This window comes from Balaenoptera musculus, chromosome 1 (genome assembly GCF_009873245.2).
Source record: "Balaenoptera musculus isolate JJ_BM4_2016_0621 chromosome 1, mBalMus1.pri.v3, whole genome shotgun sequence".
In the NCBI taxonomy this organism is placed as follows: domain Eukaryota; kingdom Metazoa; phylum Chordata; class Mammalia; order Artiodactyla; family Balaenopteridae; genus Balaenoptera; species Balaenoptera musculus.
In genome coordinates, this window is record NC_045785.1 from 183,081,599 (window position 1) to 183,100,876 (window position 19,278).

Genomic DNA, 19,278 nt, shown 5'->3' on the forward strand with positions numbered 1-19,278 from the left:
CCAAGCCCGCCTCCAGATTTTATGAGAGAAAGGAAGCTTTCACCTTACCTCTTCCTACAGCCAAGCCTCATCTTATCTGACTTCAGGTAAACAGGGAAACAAGATTACTTTCCTTGCCCCTGTGCCAGCAGGCCTGTGACTAACTCACCCCGCGCTGAAGCCCCACCTGTAACCAGAGCGAGACCCCGACCCCCTTCCCGGCAGCCCCTGTGGAGGGCAGTGCGGCCCGGGGGGGGCAGGAGCACACGCTGGGCCCGCGGCGACCTGGGCCCAAGTCTACGACCTACTAGTTGTGAACAGTGGACACACCCTCCCTGGCCTCCACTTCCTCACTGATAAAAGGGTGACAACACCAGTGCCCACGTCCGGGGCTGCGGTGAGGACTGAAGGAGTTAACATTTGTAGTGCCCGGCGCGCAGAAAGCCCTGGGAAGTCTCGGTGCCATCAATCAATCATCCAACATCCACAGTCTTGGGATTTCAACACAGAAAGGGCTTCTGGAAATCCTAAGGGTCGATTTTGGGCAAGACGCGAACAGGAGAGAGTCGATAAGCACTTGCTGAACAGATGAGCTCTCCCAGCGAAAACCCGAGATCACTTTACCTGCAGAAACAACCGCAAGCAGCCTCCCAGCTGCCTCACTTCCCGTCTCAGCTCGGCCGGCGGAGCCCCCGCGCCGGCCCCGGGGGGGACGCCGCTCAGCCAGTGTCTCGTCAGCACCACGAGCCGCTCGAAGGCGCTCGCCGCCTGCACAGCGAGCGACTGGACTGCTCCAGCAGAGAACACTTCGAAAGAAGAAGAAAAGTGATGAGAAGAAGTGGTCCCCAAGCACGAGGGCTCACGTCTGATCCGCGTGAAGACACTGTAACGCCGGACACCGCACGACAGAGGTGGCAAAGCCGCGCAAAACAGAGCAGGGGAGCACGGTCCTCGTGCGCGGGCGGGCAGGGGCTGCTTACAGTTACTCGGACTGTCCTCGTCCTGGTCTTCATGAGCTCTGGACACGGCAAGTACCCCGTCGTGGATTTTAAGGAAATTACTAATCAAGTTGTCCGCCACAGTGTTTTCTTCGTCATCACTCTGTCCAAGAAGCTCTAATGATGAGCCAATCAATTCCTTGCAAACCCCGGGAAGAAAGGATTCTGCTGAGCCTGGGTACGCGGGGCTTGATTTCCCCACGAAGCCTGTGTCGACAGAAAACAGCCGCCTTAAGCCTCGTTTCCAGGGACAGTACTGGCAAACAAACCCATCAGTGCAAGCGGCTACAGAACACTGGTCACACATTCCAAGTAGGCTATTCCTGTTTCAAGACACCCTTATTTCCATACACCAAGCGGAAAACACAATTCCACAGAAGAATCCATCAACCTCTCAACAGCATCCATCCATAGCTGAGCAGCTACAGACACAGATTACAGGGAATCCAAATATCCCACGTAACCATTGGCTTAACCTCCTTCTTTATTTACTTTTTGGTAACACCTAAGGAACTGTGAATTGCTGAAAACAATGGCAGTTGCATAAAATAAAATAATATAAACACATTAAATATAAGTAAAATAAGCTTAATTAATTTATAAGCTGGAAAAGCAGGCAGTAATAGAGCAAACGACATTAGAAGGAAGATCTCTCGGCAGCTCTTCCCGTAACAGCCCCTGCTCTAGGTATCCTACAACCAAAAGAGGTGAAAGCCAAACAGCTGTCTACAGTTCATCTATCACATCTTGGGGAGACAGGCTCTCAGCATAATTTTCGAAGCACCGTCCAAACCAGAGGTAAACGGAAAAACTTGTAAGAGCTCATTTGGCGCCTCTGGAAATAACTTTATCCCGGAATGCTAACACGTGAGTAGGGTTCTCATTTAATATGCACGATTCGTTTTCTGCTCTACTCCCTAAGCCATCAGAAACAGCAAACTAAAAAGCAGAGTAAAATACAGGCACCAGGTGGGGACTATTAAGATTCGAGAGCCGAGACAGGAGCTTGATTTGGGAAGAGAAAAGGGCTGCCAGCCCAGAGCTCTGTCACTGCAGGGTGACGGGGACAGCGACGCCCCTCCCGTCACCACGGACAGCCAACCACGTGACGCCTGCTTAGTGAGGCACCGCTATGAATGCATCCCCAAGTCCAGCATCAGCGAGTCAGAAAGACTTGTAAAAATCTGGTTTCGACATAAGGCCCCTAAGGCGAGAGGTTCAGACACTGGCTCGACTTTCCGAAGCTGGCAGGCCTGTCCTCCCCGACCTCGCAGCCCCCCGGGCAGGTCTGCACTAAATGCACACGTGGGTTTCCAGCTCCCTCTCTGAAAACTGCAAACAAGCAAAGACCTCTTATATGTCTGACTTCCCCTTGTATCTTAATTTTTAAAAAAGGGCCCTTAAAAAATGACCCTTGAACACCTGAAACTAACACAATGTTGTAAATCAACTATACTTCAATTAAAAAAAAAAAAAAAAAAAACCCTCGAAACAGGTTTAGTTATCTGGAAAAGGTACCTTTGTAAAACATCTTACTCTCAAATAATACTGAATAAATAAGTTGCTACCACAGATACAGAACCTTTTATTTTTCTGGTAAACATCAAGTCTATACTAAACAAGTAGTAGGATAATAATTATCTTCCTAAAAGGTAATTTTATGATTAAAAAAAAAGAAACCCTAGTGTCTATATTTTAAAGGCAAGATGAGATACAATTTCTTTCATGGCTACTCATATTCCACTGACACCTTTATCGAAATAGACTATTACATTACAGAGTAATTGTAAAACTCCATTTACTCAGGCACAAGTGACATTCTGTAAAGTGTAAGGTGTGCACGTCTTAAGCGTACAGCTTGTCTTTACATACGTGTACCCCGCGCGACCCCCGCTCAGATCAACACATGCAACGCGCCCACCACCGCTTTCCAGCAGGCTCCCTCATGACCCACCATTCTACCTGAACTACTCGGCTTCTCTCATGACAGATTAGTTTTGCCTATTTTTGAACTTCCTATAAACAGAATCATATGGAATGTACTCGTTATCATCTAGTTTCTTTCACTCAACATAGTGTTTTGGGATTCATCTGGGTTGTTGTACGAATCAGTGGTTCTTTTCTGTTGCTGTGCAGTAGTCTGTTGCTACCAGGCAGTAATTTTAATTATTACAGGTACTTACACATATAAATTACAGTGTATCCCCTCTTCTTATGAAAATTAACATAGTCAATATTGGCATAAAATAATTATTCAGTGGAATAATTCCTATAACTTTTTCTTTTAAACTTTTAAAAATTAAAGTAGCTTTAGACAAATCATGCATATTATATAAAATCCAGAAGAAAACGAAGGATATGCTGTGAAAAGGACGTCTTCCTTCCTGTCCCGTCCCATCCCCCAAATGCCCTGGGCAACCAGCGCTTTCAGGGAGAGCATATTCATTTATAAGCATGTTTGTATACATCTTTTTTCTCCTCCTCACACATACGACATCCTGTAATACATAATCTTCTACACTTTGCCTTTTTTCACTTAGAAGAAAACAATATCCTCATACGTTTTTGAACAAACACGCGACTTCCACATTTGAACTAGTCACTCAACTAAAGGCTTGGAATACATCACAGAGCACAGAGTTTCAGAAGTGGGAGGGGTCTCCGGTCCGCCCTGTTTACAGAGGAAATGGAAGCTTCCAGGAGATGAAATGATTTGCACAAGAACAGGAAACAAGATAGTGGCAGAGACAAGACTTGGTGCTATTCTCAGTAAAGAACAAAGTCTGATGAAAAAAGTACCTGACGAGTGTGAAGAATGCAAATCCTGGGCCGCGTGGTCCTCTATGCCGTGCAGACAGCCGGAAACCCTCCTGTTCTTCATCAGGCTCCTGCTCCTGGAAAAACAGAAACCATGAGGTTAGCGGCTACACTCCACATGGGAAAACGCGAAGGACACAGCTTTAAATTCTCCAAAGAGAAGGGACGTCCACGAGAATGTTTTCCACGGAAATCTTTTCATCAAGGGTTAAATTAATTTGGTTCACCGAACAGGAATTTACTATTTTCAGGTACTAGTCTAACCCTACAGTTCATTAGCTGAATAGAACAAATGCACAGCTGACCCGCGAACGAGGCGGGGATCAGGGGCGCACAGTCAGCCCTCGGCACACGCGGTTCCTCCACCTCCGCAGGCTCAGCCAACCCCAATCCTGCCGTGTTTACTACTGAAAACCCGTGCTGTTCGAGGGGCAGCTGGCCTACTATTCACAGGCTCTGGATACTGTGGTTAAGACACAGCAAACAGGGCTTCTGGGCTCATGGAGCTTACGGTCCACAGGAAGTCATGAGGGCACGGAGGGCTGCAGAGGCGCTCGGGGGGAAGGACTCGGCCCCAGAGCCGGGAGGGCCCCCAGAGTGAGCCCGGGGCCGACCTCGGATGCCAGCTAAGGGAGCGTGGACTGATCCTGAGCAAGTTATCCTGGGAAGGGTTTCAAGCAGGGAAATGGTCCCGGTGAATAAATTCAAGTAAACATGTGCTGCACAGGGCGAAGAGCACAGCACCGGGAAGCGCAGCAGCGGCACAAGGCAGGCGGGACCCCACGACTGGACCTTCAGCGGCTCTTCCTGCCGCCTCTCCCCTGCACTCACGCCTCCCCCTGCTTCCGTATCACCACCCATATGGACCAACTTCCCAAACCCCAGCTCCAGCCCCCGTGTGTCAGGCTGTGGCCCCAGACCTCAGTCCAGCGGGACCTCTGACGTCTTCTCCTTAACAGGACCCTCTATACTGGTGGCCACTCACAGAAAAACGCTATTTGTTGAAAAGATGGTTAAACAAAAGCATTCTATCTGTAGTCGCCTAAATGTTTCAAACATAAAATTTCCCCATGAATTCCTACGAGAGAAACACAGAATTATGACTGACAACAGGGAGAGAAAATATCAATTCTCACAGGTTACAGTTTTTTTACTTAGTAGCGAAAGAAAAGCGTACATTATCCCATCAAGTCTGAACTAGGAAAACTTATTCTTTCAACACAACTGTAGTTAAACAATGTTTAAACTCAAATTAAAAAATGCTTGTCACATTCCTTTCAAAGAATTTTTACTTAACATCAGGGGAAATTTTACTTTTAACTGTCAACAGCACATATCAAAATTTATACGCCACCAAACCGGTCTATTTCACCACAGAAAAAGCGTGGCACATCATTGCCTAGAAGCTCCATAATTAAGAGTCCATTACCTTCAGGCATTCTCAGAGTCTGCAATTCTGTCATAAACATTCTTGCAAGGCTGAAACTTCATACACAAGGATTCTGACCAAGAGCAATCCATGTTTTTTAAAAAATGATACTTTTAAATTATAAAAGTTTTCAAAAACATCTCTGCCAAATGAAAACACCTGATTTCGAAATCTCAGAAAATGTTGTTTTGATTTTTCAGTAACAATTTAAGTTTCTGTTGATTCCCTAATTATTAACCTAAAAGTCAGCGGGATTTAAGATGTAAATTATTAACCTTCAATAGGATAAAATTTTAATGTTAATTCTTAATGCTCATATTTGATCCACACGTCTAAGTACACAAAACTTATACTTGTTTATAATAAAACAATAAGAAATCAGTACTTTTTAAATCTAAAGGAATTTATAAACCACACTCTCATGAATCTGTAGGGCTGGTTTGAATTCTGGGAGGCTTGTGCCACTCTGGGCTGGTGCAAGTGTCCCAGGCCCCATCTGCCCAATTCCACTCCAGGACGAGTTTGCTCATTTTAGTGCCAAAGCCCACCTCTGTTTTGACGTCCTCAGGACAAATCACCTGAAGATATCACTTATCTTTTCATTGGAATTGGATCAGAAATCATATCCTCTCTGTATCCCAAGATTTCATGTTATTCAATACATATTAGGTGCCCGATAACAAGAACTGCCATTCACAGAACAGCCACGGACAAGGTTGGATCTCAAACCCTCACAGCAACCCTGCATCATCACCGTCATCGGTCCCGTATCAGAGACCACAGTGGTCACCGGAGAAGCAGCTGCTCCTCACGGATGACCCTGACCTGTCTCCAGCTCACAGATGAGAAAACTGAAGCCTGGAGACGTCCTGCCCTGGGCGCCCGGCCACATGGGGCCAGCACGAGGACTCAGGACTTGGTGGGACCTGTGACTCTGCACAGCACAAGCCTGCAGTGGATGCACTCAAGGAGCCCTGAGTCTGTTTAAAGCACACGCTCTGTGTTTCCTTCGGCTTGAGATACGAGCTGCCACGTACATAACATATAACGTGAACGCGACCTCTTGGCTATTTCTTACTCTAGCTTAGCAGCTAGAATGCAGGAAATAAAGCAAAAGTCACAGGTAATTAAGTAGTTCCACCTCTTTGAGGAGAGTTTATACAAATGAGTTTAAAATAAGCATGGTCAAAACCAAGAGAGGCCTAAAAAGGTTTAGAACCCAAACGGACTCTGAGCTGCGCTGAAGGCGATGAAGTTGAAACTACATTTAACCAGAAACTCGCTGTTCTTCCCTCTGCCGCAGAGAGGCTGGGTGACTCTGGACAAGATCCTTATCTCTTTAAATCCTTAGTTACTTCGCCTGTAAAATGGGGGTAAGGACAGCAGCAGTTCTGCGGTAAATGAGACTCTGCTCAGCATGCATCCAGTACATGTTCTGTCTATGGTGATGCTTCTGCTGGATGAAACGCCACTGACCTTTACATCCTGAAAATTCCCGAATCCCTTCTACAAAGTCTTAGACCTCAGTGTACACCTGGATGACCCCCAGGAACCTCAAACTCACCGCGTCCAAAACAGTCTCCGTACCGTCCACCTCAGGGAACGCCACCCTCCCCTAGTCGCTCGGCCAGGACCCGCCTGCAGCCCCGCATCACTGTCGCCCCACACCAGCCACCGAGGCCCGCGGTCCTGCCTCGCGGATGCCCGCAGACCTCCCCTCCTCCGCAGCCCCTGCCCAGCCTCGGCTCAGGTCTTCATCAACCTCCCCACCCCAGCTCTCCTCCACGCCAGGTCTCGGAGGGCAGGGAGTATTCTGTACTTATCCTCGTATCCTCAGGACACGGCAGCCAGCAGTCCTGCTCAAAAACCGAAGCAAGGGGCTAACCGAGGGCCAGGACGAAGGCCTTCCTGCTGCAGCACGCGCCTCGCTATAACCTAAGCAGCGGGGCGTGCAGCAGCAGCAGCCACTGACGGTGGGTCCTGCGCGTCTCAGTCAACACGCAACACGCGCCACGCACAGGAGGCCTCGAGCACCGTGACTTAGTGCTCTGAGGCGCTCAGACTGACTTAACGGCATTCCAAACTCTACAGCTTACAATCAAATGTCATAGACTATGCCAGGTTTTTGAGAAAGGGTAAAGTAATAAACACTGTTCATCTTTATAGGAAATGAGATTTATGCCAGTCTAAGTTGTTCTTAAAACTTATATGGTAAAATGCTGAGGATATTTCTTCGTACTCTAACTGAATATAAACATTCTAATGCCCTAGGTGCTGTAATTTGATCAGTGACATACTGGGTTCCCTTCCCAGATATCCACCATGACAACAGATAGTTCTTTTGAGAAGGAAGAAAGCCAGCAACACAAACGTCCTCACCTCCTTCTGGAAAATGAAGACACTGGAACATTTGTGATGTCGGGTTCCCATTCATCTTCAGGGTCGCAAAAGACATCTTCACCCTTGTTACTACAGTGGCTCTAAGAAAATTAAATATATAGTTTCTAGTAATTATGGGTTAAAAATGTTTAGCAACTAAGGGAAAAACGTTTCCTTTGTTGCATTTATAAAATTCGCAAAATTATAGATTATCTAGATAATGTTAAAAGTAAAAAAATCGCATTCCTGATAACATTTTTAAAAATCACATGACACTTGGAATTATACTAAAAGAGATCTACTAATAAAAGCAACAGAAATCATTAAATAATTCAGAAATAATAAACGTGGTTTAGAAAACAGAGAGAAAACAAAAACGATAGCATCCTCAGGAGAAAAATAAAAGAATAATCTGACAACATTAAGGGGACCTAAATAGACACTTCTCCAAAGAAGATATACAGATTGCCAACAAACACATGAAAGGATGGGATGCTAAACATCACTGATTATTGGAGAAATGCAAATCAAAACTACAATGAGGTGTCACCTCACACCGGTCAGAATGGCCATCATCAAAAAATCTAGACACAATAAATGCTGGAGAGGGTGTGGAGAAAAGGGAACCCTCTTGCACTGTTGGTGGGAGTGTAAACTGATACAGCCACTATGGAGAACAGCATGGAGGTTCCTTAAAAAACTAAAAATAGAACTACCATATGACCCAGCAATCCCACTACTGGGCATATACTCTGAGAAAACCATAATTCAAAAAGAATCATGTACCAAAATGTTCATTGCAGCTCTATTTACAATAGCCAGGACATGGAAGCAACCTAAGTGTCCATCGACAGATGAATGGATAAAGAAGATGTGGCACATACGTACAATGGAATATTACTCAGCCATAAAAAGAAACGAAATTGAGTTATTTGTAGTGAGGTGGATGGACCTAGAGTCTGTCATACAGAGTGAAGTAAGTCAGAAAGAGAAAAACAAATACCATATGCTAACACATATATATGGAATCTTAAAAAAAAAATGGTCATGAAGAACCTAGGGGCAGGATGGGAATAAAGACGCAGACCTACTAGAGAATGGACTTGAGGACACGGGGAGGGGGAAGGGTAAGCTGTGACAAAGTGAGAGAGTGGCATGGACATAAATACACTACCAAACGTAAAATAGCTAATGGGAAGCAGCCGCATAGCACAGGGAGATCAGCTTGGTGCTTTGTGACCACCTAGAGGGGTGGGAGAGGGAGGGTGGGAGGGAGGGAGATGCAAGAGGGAAGAGATATGGGGATATATGTATATGTATAGCTGATTCACTTTGTTATAAAGCAGAAACTAACACACCATTGTAAAGCAATTATACTCCAGTAAAGATGGTAAAAAAATAAAAATAAAAAATAAAAAAACAAAGAGACAAATTTGAATTAGCTTTGACACAAAATATTAATTTAATGAATCAGTATTTTTGGAAATGAATACATTAACCAATAACTATAAAATGCTTAAAGCAATATCTGGTCAATATTAACTGTGGAATAAATTATTATGAATTATTTCTAATAAAAAAAAGATTCAATCACTTCCTGGTTGAATATATTGATCATGATAATAATCTATATTTTAATTTAAATATTTAAAGCAATACCAATTAAAGTGCTAGCAAAATAAATATAGAGATTGATTCAGGAATAGTATAACTAAATGGAAAAATAAGTAAAGAATATTGCAACAAACAGTTGAAAGTACGAATGTAAGGTAACTCACCCATCAGATTTTAATGTATATGTCAAGGCAAGAATTATCAAATGACCTCAATACAGTTTTTTGTTTTTCTAATTACACAAGCAATTCACATTCACTGTAGAAAATCTGGAAATTATTAATACATATAAACACAAAGAAAACAATTTTAACCACTTGCAAACCCGTCATTTAGAGGCAAACTGTCAGTGCTTTTGTATGATTCCCTTCAGCCTTTCTGTATTTTCTATTGTGAATATACCTTGCATTCCATTCCTGGAATTAACCCTACTTAATCATGGTATAAGTATTCTCTAAATACAACCTTGGGTTTGACTTACTAACATTTCTTTCAGGATTTTTATAGCTGTGTTCATATTAAGATTGGTTTGTAATTCTCTTTTGAATCATCTTTTCAGTTTCTGTGGGTTTTGTTTGTTTTGATTGTAATCAGTTATTCTAGCATCATAACTGCGACACTTTCTATTCTTTGCTACCTTCTAGAATAGTTTAAATGTAACAGGATTTGTCTGTTTTTTGGAGGTTCAAAAGTGCTTACCTATGAAATTGACTGGGATCAGCATCTTTTTTTTTTTTACCAATTTTTTTTTCCAGGCTAGTTCATTGACAAACTTTTCAATTTATTGCTTGGTTATTCACCTATTAAACCAACTTTCATAATTTCTCTTTTTCTAGAAAAATCTTTACTTTCTAGAAAATTATTAAACTTATTAGCTTACTTATTAAACTTATTTACATAAAAATGTAATATAATTTTAAAATGCTTGAGATCTTTATTTAAATGCTATGTCCATTCCTAAAATCACATGTTCATCTTTTCAAGGAGCCAAAGCTTGAATTTATAAATTCTAATTTGTCAATTATTACTTTTATTTTTAATGATTCCTTCATTTGCTCTCCTTTGGTTTAGGTTTATTCTTTTCTAGATTGAGTTAACTATTTAGTTTATTTTCATTTTTCCATTACACAATTCAAGCATTAAGGCTATAATCTGGCAGAATCCTGTAAGTTTTTACATATAATATTTTTATTTCAAAAAGTTTATAGAGATTTTAATAATATTCCAAACCTCGTAAAGTTCTTTCATTGCCGCAAGCTTAGACTCAAACTTTTCCAGACTCCAGACAGCTGAGACCCCTAGTTGCAGGTTACGAACCTGAATGCAAGTGTCAGAACTACTTCCTTTATCTGATACAACATGTCTGAAAGAAAAACCAAAGAAAAAAAATGCTTCTCCTAAAACATACATAACCTAGATAGAGTTTTCCGAATTAGAATGACTCCCATAAAAATTCAGACCACTGGTTAAATCTCTCCATAGTTAAGTATTTTTGTTATACTAATAATCATGTCTAGTATATACTATATTAAAATAACTTCTTATATAATAATTTCTTAAAAGTTCTAATATTGTATATTCCTTTTAAAATGTGGAATACTTATAAATTCTCAACTCAAAAGAAAATCAGTGAATTCCTAAAACATCTAAAATTATTCTGTTTATAAAATATACGAGTATGTTAATTGCTGAAAGCCTTTTTCACTCCAGAGTGAGCTCTGAGAGGGGAATCTGGAAGTGCCCCTGGGGATTATGACACCCGCTTGCTCCTGGACAGGCATGTAGGATACCACGTCCTTAGAGAAACTAAAACAGAAAAAAATCACATGAAGCGTGAAGTGTGACTAGTTTAAAACAACGAATTACTTTACAAATAAGATAATCACTCACCTGCCAAAAACATAATTCTTTTTTAACTTGTTGCTGATGGTATTGGCTTCCTGAATCATCACGGAGAGTTTCATGGAGCTCCAACTGGGCTGAACTAGCAGAGAGCACACGGAGAAGATTCAGAACACGTATGTGAGCACTAACACACCACCAGGCACAACACGTCCTGAAAAAAAACTGACTTCAAACGAATGGTTTTAACGATGCATCACAGAAGGTGAAGGTGATAACTCAGTAACTTTTCTTCAAGCCTCACTGGTGAAATAAAATATTCTTCATACAAAATGAGGTCTTTCACCTGTGGAGGCACGGAAGAAAACTGAAGTTCATAGAGAGAGGATACGGGTTTTGTAAACAAGGAAATGCTAAAGATGCTGCTTTTCCTTCTAATATTTTTAAAGATTTTTTTTTTTCTAATTTCTTTTTTTCCTAACTTCTAATTTATTAAAGTATTAGGTAAAGTATACTACAGCCTTAACTTAAATAGAACCACAGTCCTTTTTTATTTTGCCTGAAATTTCAAAAATAGATAGATAGATATAGACAGAAACAGAGATATATCAGGACATAAAAACACTTTCAGTCCACAATTCCACGTTCCTAATTCAAATTTAAGATTTTATCATAAACATTTTCTATATTGTTCAGTCAAACTTATAACCAGCATTCCATTAAAAACATTTTTTTGGAAGAGTGAAATTCATTGTTCATGTGGATAAAAAAAATCAAGTATTCATTGCATGGTACTGTTTTAGGACCTAAGAGGAATAAAAACGTGTATTAATACAATGTTCTTATCTCTCACAACAGATGTAACAGTTTCAAGGTAATTTAAAAACAGAAGTTATAGAAAGTATACGGCACAACTACCAAGTATTCTTGCTAAAACACTGAACCTGGATGACGGGTGCTTTGCAGGGTATGTGGAGGCACAGGAACCAGCTAAGCAACAGCCTGGACATACAGTCAGCAAAGCCAGAATCTGCGAAACTCTACAGGGAGACAACCTGGCTTCTTCAATACATGAATTACAAGGGGACAGAGAGAGAGGAAGGAAGAGCCAGCTGACAGATTAAAAGAGACTTAAAAGGCACATCTAGCAAACACAGGGGGGTGTGGACCACATTTGTATCCTGATTCAAACAAACCGAATATATTTTAAAAATTATGAAATAGTCCACAAAATTTGAATAGGGACTAGATATTTGATGTGTAAGAAATTATTAATATTTTTAGGTGTAATAATAATATCAGAGTTATGCTTCAAAGAGTGACAGAGAAAGAGAGAAAAGAGAGTTCTTATCTAACTTGGAGATACATAGTGAAGTATTTACAGATCAAGTGATAGGATGTCTGGGATTTGCTTCAGAATAGTCCAGGGGGGCAGGGGGATTGAGCACGGCTGGAACAAAACTGAACATGTGTGGGTAATTGTTGAAGATGGATGATAAGTATGGAAGAGTTTACTGTAGTAATCTCTCTGCTTTCATAGTTTATTTGAAACTTTCTATAATTAAAAAAAGAAAGTTTACATTAAACATCCTGTGTTTGGGGAATTACCTGGCGGTCCAGTGGTTAGGACACTGTGCTTTCACTGCCGGGGCCTGGGTTTGATCCCTGGTCGGGAACTAAGATGGCACAAGCCGCCCGGCACGGCCAAATAAATAAATAAATATTTGGGAAAAAATGCTGTGCTCTACACAGGAATGTAGAAATGTACAAACAAATAACAACTTTCAAGTGAGAAAGAAAACGAAGTATGCAATGATTAAGCACAACTCAGATTAATAATTCTTATAAAATAAGAATTAAGGATTAGAGTAAGACATTTTAAAAAGCATAATACACATTAAAATAATACTTGGAATTCTGTTTACTATTTGCTTATATAACTAAATATTCTAAAAAGTGAATATCCTAAAAATAATCATTCATACAAATTTATCTAGATCCAGAGAAGTCAGCAACATCCAGAAAAAAAATTTTGAATATACAAAGATAATTAACATTTTACTAATTGTATGAAATAACATACATAACTTTAGAAAATACCTGCTAAAATCGTCCTATACTCACTTGTGAAAGTTTTATCCCTATTACTCTGATTTTGCTGTAGAATTTGTACTTCCTTAGCAATCCTTTGTTTCTCGGTTTCTAAAGCTTCCAGAATTCTTGCATGGCGGATCCTGTGGTCTTCTAAAGCCTAATTGATATTCATTCACGTGGAGTTGTACACGAGAACGTGCAAAGAGAAATCATAAAACCAGACTGACAATGGTAATGCACTACATAATTCTCATTTCACAGTACGTGTATTATTAAGCATAAAGGCTTTTAAAACATGATTTATAAAGTATCTTTATAAAATGATTTTTTTCCCCACAACAAAATCATTAGGAATTTTTGATAACATAGATTAATCTTTTCCTCCCCGTTGATAGCAGCATAAAAACCTTCAGGAAAAAAAAAAAAAAAAAAGGAAAAACACTACTCAAGAATTTGTTGACTAAATTAAAACGTTAAATTAAAAATACACCTAAAAACCTCACTTGACGCAAATAAGCCTTATACTAGCCCACTAATGATAATTATTTTCAAGATGTAAACACGTCTGTTTTTCTTTTAAAACTCTCTGGGGTGGCTCACTAGCCCCTCCGTGCTCTAGAATCGGCTAATATATGTATTCTCACCACTTTATAGTTCCGGTACTCTGGGGTTACTGCGAGTATCTTCCTCTACGCCCAACCCCACCATAAACTGAGGAAGAAAAGAAGGAAAGAAGGAAAACTGCCATTTGAGAGTAAAACTTGAAGATATAAGAAGTCGCAGCAGAGACGAAAGCAGGGGCTCTCCCTTCAGGATTCAGGGCCCCCCTCCGGGGCTGGTTAGAAGGGACTCCGGCCCCACCGCAGAGGATGTGATCGGCAGTTCTGGATGGACCGAGAGCTGCACGTCCACCAGGTGGTGCTGAGGCTGCTGGTCCAGCACCTGGAGAGCCACCGTGAGCTGCCCTTGGAAGATGCCTCTGTGCTCAGAGAGGTGAGGGAAGTCAGTGCCTGAGCGCCCAAGGCTGAGGTAGTTCCCTGAGGACTCACGTGGGCACACGGCCTGCTTGCTGCTCTCTCTACCCTGGCACCGAGATGTAACCGGTCCAAGAGCTGAGCCGTGCCTCCTTCTATATACCATGCCCTAATATCACCTCACTCCTTACATCGTTTGGCATGACTGACCACAGGGTCGCTCTGGACGCAGGGAAAGAGAACACTCGACTGGAACTCGCTGGAAACAACAGCTCTGTCCCTTTGAAAAGATCTGTGTGATAATGTGTGAGCACATCGTGAGGACAGAGGCTTTCAGGCAGGAAGACCCTTCTCACCTGCAGACCTGGATTTGGCCATCGCCCATCAAGAGACCATAAGCTCTTTAAAAAAAAAGAAAAATCCAGCTTTTCCTCAAGATAGCTCAGACTAGCTATAAAATGAAATTACCTGTTTTGTAGCCAAAGTCTCCATTTCTAACCGCTTTTTGTTGACATATATTTCCTGTTCAAAACGCTGCTTTGCCTTTTCTAGTTCCTCAATTTTGTAATTAGCCTTTTGGTTATTTATTTCCTGTATCTTCTTTCTTTGACATTCTTCTTTCTTTAAAGGACAATAATAAAAAATAAATAGGGCAAAGATACAGAGCAGTTCTTCAAAAATGATACCAAAAAGGTACAAAAGTCCCTTTTTAAAAATCAATGCACAAGGGCTTCCCTGGTGGTGCAGTGGTTGAGAATCCGCCTGCCAATGCAGGGGACACGGGTTCGAGCCCTGGTCTGGGAAGATCCCACATGCCGCGGAGCAACTGGGCCCGTGAGCCACAATTACTGAGCCTGCGCATCTGGAGCCCGTGCTCCGCAACAAGAGAGGCCACGATAATGAGAGGCCCGTGCACCGCGATGAAGAGTGGCCCCCACTTGCCGCAACTAGAGAAAGCCCTCGCACAGAAACGAAGACCCAACACAGCCAAAAATAAATAAATAAATAAAATTAAAAAAAAAAAAAAAGTTCTTCTTTAAAAAAAATAATAAAAAATAAATAAATAAATGCACAAGAAATTGACTCACAGATAGAAAAGGTGCCCCAGTGCTTCTCCACCCCATCCAGGTTGACTAACCCAACTGAAAATAACCATCACTAGCCAAACCCTTCAGAGCGCTGCCCTCCAGATGGGCTTCTGGGAAGCAGGACTGCCAGCAAACAGGAGAGCCATGGCCTGAGGGCGGGGGGACAGAGCCTCTCTGCTTCTCCTCCCCCCGTAGCAGCCTTGATCTCCCCTCTGACGCTCCCCCAGGGCCCCGCTAGAAACATAAGTTTACATGGCATGCACGGGAAGAGAAAGAAAACAGTTCTGCCCCTTACCAGTTCTGCCTCCAGGCCTTTTATTTTGCTTTCGTACGCAGCTTTCTGAGAGGAAAGCTCTTGCCGAGCCATTTCTTTCACGATCTGGATTCCCTGCATCATTTCTTCCTTTGCTTTCAACTGCGCCTCCTTTATTTCTGCTTCAAGTCTACAAGTAGCAAAATATTCAGTAGTTACAGGGTACTCTGTCAAGAATTCTTCACATGCTGTAATAGTTCTTAATCATATTAAGATGTTTTAAATTAAACAAAAGTTCAAATCTCAAAACTTCATTTCTGACATTCTGTCAATAGCATTCTGAAATGTTTATTAGCTCTAGAATTGTTTACACAAAGAAAACATAAAAGGATGAAAATTTGCTTATTTCTAACTTAATTACTATTGCAGATGCTCGATATTTAAGCAACTATGTTTTTCTAATGCTTAAGTTATATAAAAATGTTTTAACTTACATAAAAATATAAAATATATATTTATAACATAAAAATTATGTTACAGTGAACGCTGCAGTAAATATTATAGTTAACATTGTAGTAAACACAAAACATGGGCATTTTATGTTTAACAATGGTTAGGGCAAAAATTATTTCATATCATTATCTTTCAATTCATGTTTAGGTCATAGATTAGGAATATATTGAAATGCCTCTAAAAGCATGATACATGAGCTGATAAAGCAGAGACTGTACCATATTTTTCCAATCATCTATAATAATTTTGTAAGCAGACAGGGTGGGGGGTCCCCCAGAGACAGAGAACCAGGCGGGGCTTTCTTGACAGAAGAGAAGCCATGTTTGGCCTGAGTCATCTTGTGATCTGAGCCTGGACACAGGGCTTGCCCTTGAACAGGTCTCAGAAATCAATGATCTCGAGGGAACAAAAGAACAGCTGTTATCAGGCAAGAGAAGCAACAACAGCAAAGATAAGACACCAGTTGTGAAGTCTCGAGGTTCTGAGTCAGCGGTGAAGACTAGCCTGAAACTCAGCCACCAGGCCAACGGGAAACTCAGGGATGGAGATGGTGACCTTCTGTGATCCCCGGGACTTCAGTCAACTGAAGCCTGGACTCTGTCGATCTTTGCCCTGATTCTATGCTGACTTCTCCCCTGCTCAGGCCCCTTCATGAACACGCACGTACCCTTAGCTTAAAACCTCCCCAGTCTTACTGTTGGGAAAGCACGGCTTTGGGAAAGTTCCCCATGTTTTCCTTACTTGCTGCAAGTAATAAGTCCTTCCTTCTCCTGATCTTTGGCCTGGCTGTGTCTTTTGGCTCGACACCCACCAAGAGGTGAACCCAGTTTTCAGGTAACACTTAGACATTTTGAGAAGTCAAAATATTAAATTATCTTTCACTGTATGGGGGGAAAAGGATTGGTGATTACAGAAAACTAAAAGCTTCTTTCTTCTCAACAAAACTCAACGCTTTAACAATTGTACTGCATAAAATTTCCGTACCCAATTTTACTGAATTAGAATAAGAATGTCAAAAGAAAGAGTACCTAATGGCTACCAGGGCCTGGGGGGAGGGGGTAGCCATTGCTTAGTGGGTACAGAGGCCCAGCTGGGTGATGAGAAAGTTCTGGAGACAGAATATGGTTGAGGCTGCACAACACTGTGAATGTACTTAACACCACTGAACTGCGCACTTAAAAATGGCTAAAAAGGTGAATTTTATGCTATGCATGTTGTACCACAACTTTAAAAAAAAAAAACAAAAGAGGGCAAAGCAAGCTCAGACTTTTGAAAAGGCGACAAAGCAGGGTTCGCGTGGTCCACCCCGGTCATCCTTCCCAGCCCCCCGGCCTCCCTCCTCTGTGCGGATATTTCTCTCCCCGCGACCCCGAGATGCCCGTCTCACCCCCCAGCCTCCACTGCACTGCAGCCCGGGACCCGGCTGCACCGCCCTCCACCCTCCAGACCTGGGCCACAGTCACCATTCTGCAAATGTGATCCCCATCATGTCTGTCTCATGTCTCCTTAAATTCTCTTATGACCCCATAACCTTTAAGATGAAGTCCAAATGCTTTAGCGTTTTATTTCTGTGTTACTTGCCATTTATTTTACAGGGATCCTGCTTAAATCAGAACTCCTACAATATTGCCTCAGCTAAAACTGGGGCAAAAGAAGAAAAGTAAATAAGGGTCCACTCCCCAGGCTTCCCCTGGCCGACTCCCTCCCAGGGGACATCTTCTCACGAGACCTTCGCTGACCCCTGGTCGGGGCAGGAGTCACCCCAGGAGCTCCACACGGTGCAGGGCTCTGTCAGGGCACTCTGTCTGTCTGTCCGTCAGCCCCATGAGAAGACGAATTCCTCCAGTGTAGGAGCTAAGTTTGTTTGTTGAGTGAACGCACACAGAAGAGGAAAGATCATGTCACTAGAAATCAGCACCCAAAGAGTTAACGAGTGCAGTCAGGACAACCTGATTAAGGCTCTCCATAGCCCTCTCCCGTATACTTACTGTTTCATACCAACAAAAATACTTACTGTAATCTCTGTGCCGTGAGCAAGTCATTTTTTGCAAATTCAAAGTCTCTTGGACCCTCACTCACAAGAGTATCTCTACTGGGCGGTCTTTCCCCTTTCTGGACTTCTACTGGATGATTAAATCTAAAATAATGATCGCCGCCAAGAATCACCCGATCACCCTAAAGCACACAAAAAATTTACTCCTTGAGGTGAGTCTGAACCAAAAAATTCCGTGGGACAAATCCTTATGTTCAACAATTCAATACAGTATAGTATCACTAATGATAAACATAAAACTCACAGCAGCTAACATTTATGAAATGCTTCCTACAGGCCAAGAACTGCATCCGACACTCTACACATACACCATCTCACTGACGTCCCACAACTATGCATGTTATTATCCCAGTTTTAGGAATGAGGAAACTAACAGAGCACAGAGCTTAACAGTAACAGTGATAAGCGCACACCGAGCTCACTGTCTGCAGACACTGTAGTAAGAGCTACGCATGAATTCTTTCACCTACTTCTCCCTTACCCCTCCTGAAAGACAGGATATATACTACCAAGTGACCATATGTCTCGCTTTGCCTGCAACAGAATAGTTCATGCCTGTTCTCCTAATATAATTATTAAAGTGCTCTCAAAAGTGTCCTGACACGGGTGACATGCAATCACCCCGAGAGCTTAATAACTTTTCAAAGGTCATATGGCAAGTGGCAGGGCCAGGGCTTCGACGCTGTCTGGCCTGATTCCAAAGCCCAGCTCTTCCCAGGACACATAACGATGCTGCTGGTGGATAGCTCCTTGGGGGCTGGTCCACCCACCATAACAGAACTGCGGTCTCTGCGCAAAGGCAGGCGATTCGTGAAATAAGAGAATGTAAGAACCAGAAAGTCCTTCATCCCGTTCACTACTGATCTTACAGAGGAGAGAACAGGGCTCAAAAAACTAAATCACTTGCCCAAAGTCAAACAATTTCTCACATCTTCAGAAAGTCCTTCATCCCGTTCACTACTGATCTTACAGAGGAGAGAACCGGGCTCAAAAAAACTAAATCACGTGCCCAAAGTCAAACAATTTCTCACATCTTAGCAGCAGCCAACTTACATGATGTAATACCGTGGGTTCCAAAATAAGTCTTCCATTTACATATGTCTTTGCTTCCCCAGCTGGGATGATACTCACTGTCCCATCAAAATTGCTGACAGTGCTGTGAAGACAGGATGCACACCGTTACAATCACAGGACAGACTAACAGGTAAGAAAGAGGCAATACAGATAATCCTCCTTGGGTTACTC

General features: G+C 42.2%; 1 protein-coding gene across 7 annotated transcripts in view; it reads right to left on the reverse strand.

Moving 5' to 3' along the window:
- Nucleotides 1-19,278, reverse strand: part of KIF14 (kinesin family member 14) — a 51,866-nt gene that overhangs the window by 10,091 nt on the left and 22,497 nt on the right. For all 7 annotated transcript variants that reach the window (XR_005017498.1, XM_036834180.1, XM_036834155.1 and 4 more), the window contains 11 exons: nucleotides 19,087-19,189; nucleotides 17,995-18,155; nucleotides 15,510-15,657; nucleotides 14,595-14,747; nucleotides 13,183-13,309; nucleotides 11,107-11,200; nucleotides 10,447-10,579; nucleotides 7,603-7,703; nucleotides 3,777-3,871; nucleotides 960-1,184; nucleotides 604-785 (listed from right to left, as the gene is read on the reverse strand). Coding sequence is in view for 6 of the 7 variants with exons in the window: in XM_036834180.1 (XP_036690075.1) it covers nucleotides 604-785; nucleotides 960-1,184; nucleotides 3,777-3,871; nucleotides 7,603-7,703; nucleotides 10,447-10,579; nucleotides 11,107-11,200; nucleotides 13,183-13,309; nucleotides 14,595-14,747; nucleotides 15,510-15,657; nucleotides 17,995-18,155; nucleotides 19,087-19,189 (1,522 nt within the window). In the remaining variant the exon portion in view is untranslated. The remainder of the gene's footprint in view (nucleotides 1-603; nucleotides 786-959; nucleotides 1,185-3,776; nucleotides 3,872-7,602; nucleotides 7,704-10,446; nucleotides 10,580-11,106; nucleotides 11,201-13,182; nucleotides 13,310-14,594; nucleotides 14,748-15,509; nucleotides 15,658-17,994; nucleotides 18,156-19,086; nucleotides 19,190-19,278) is intronic.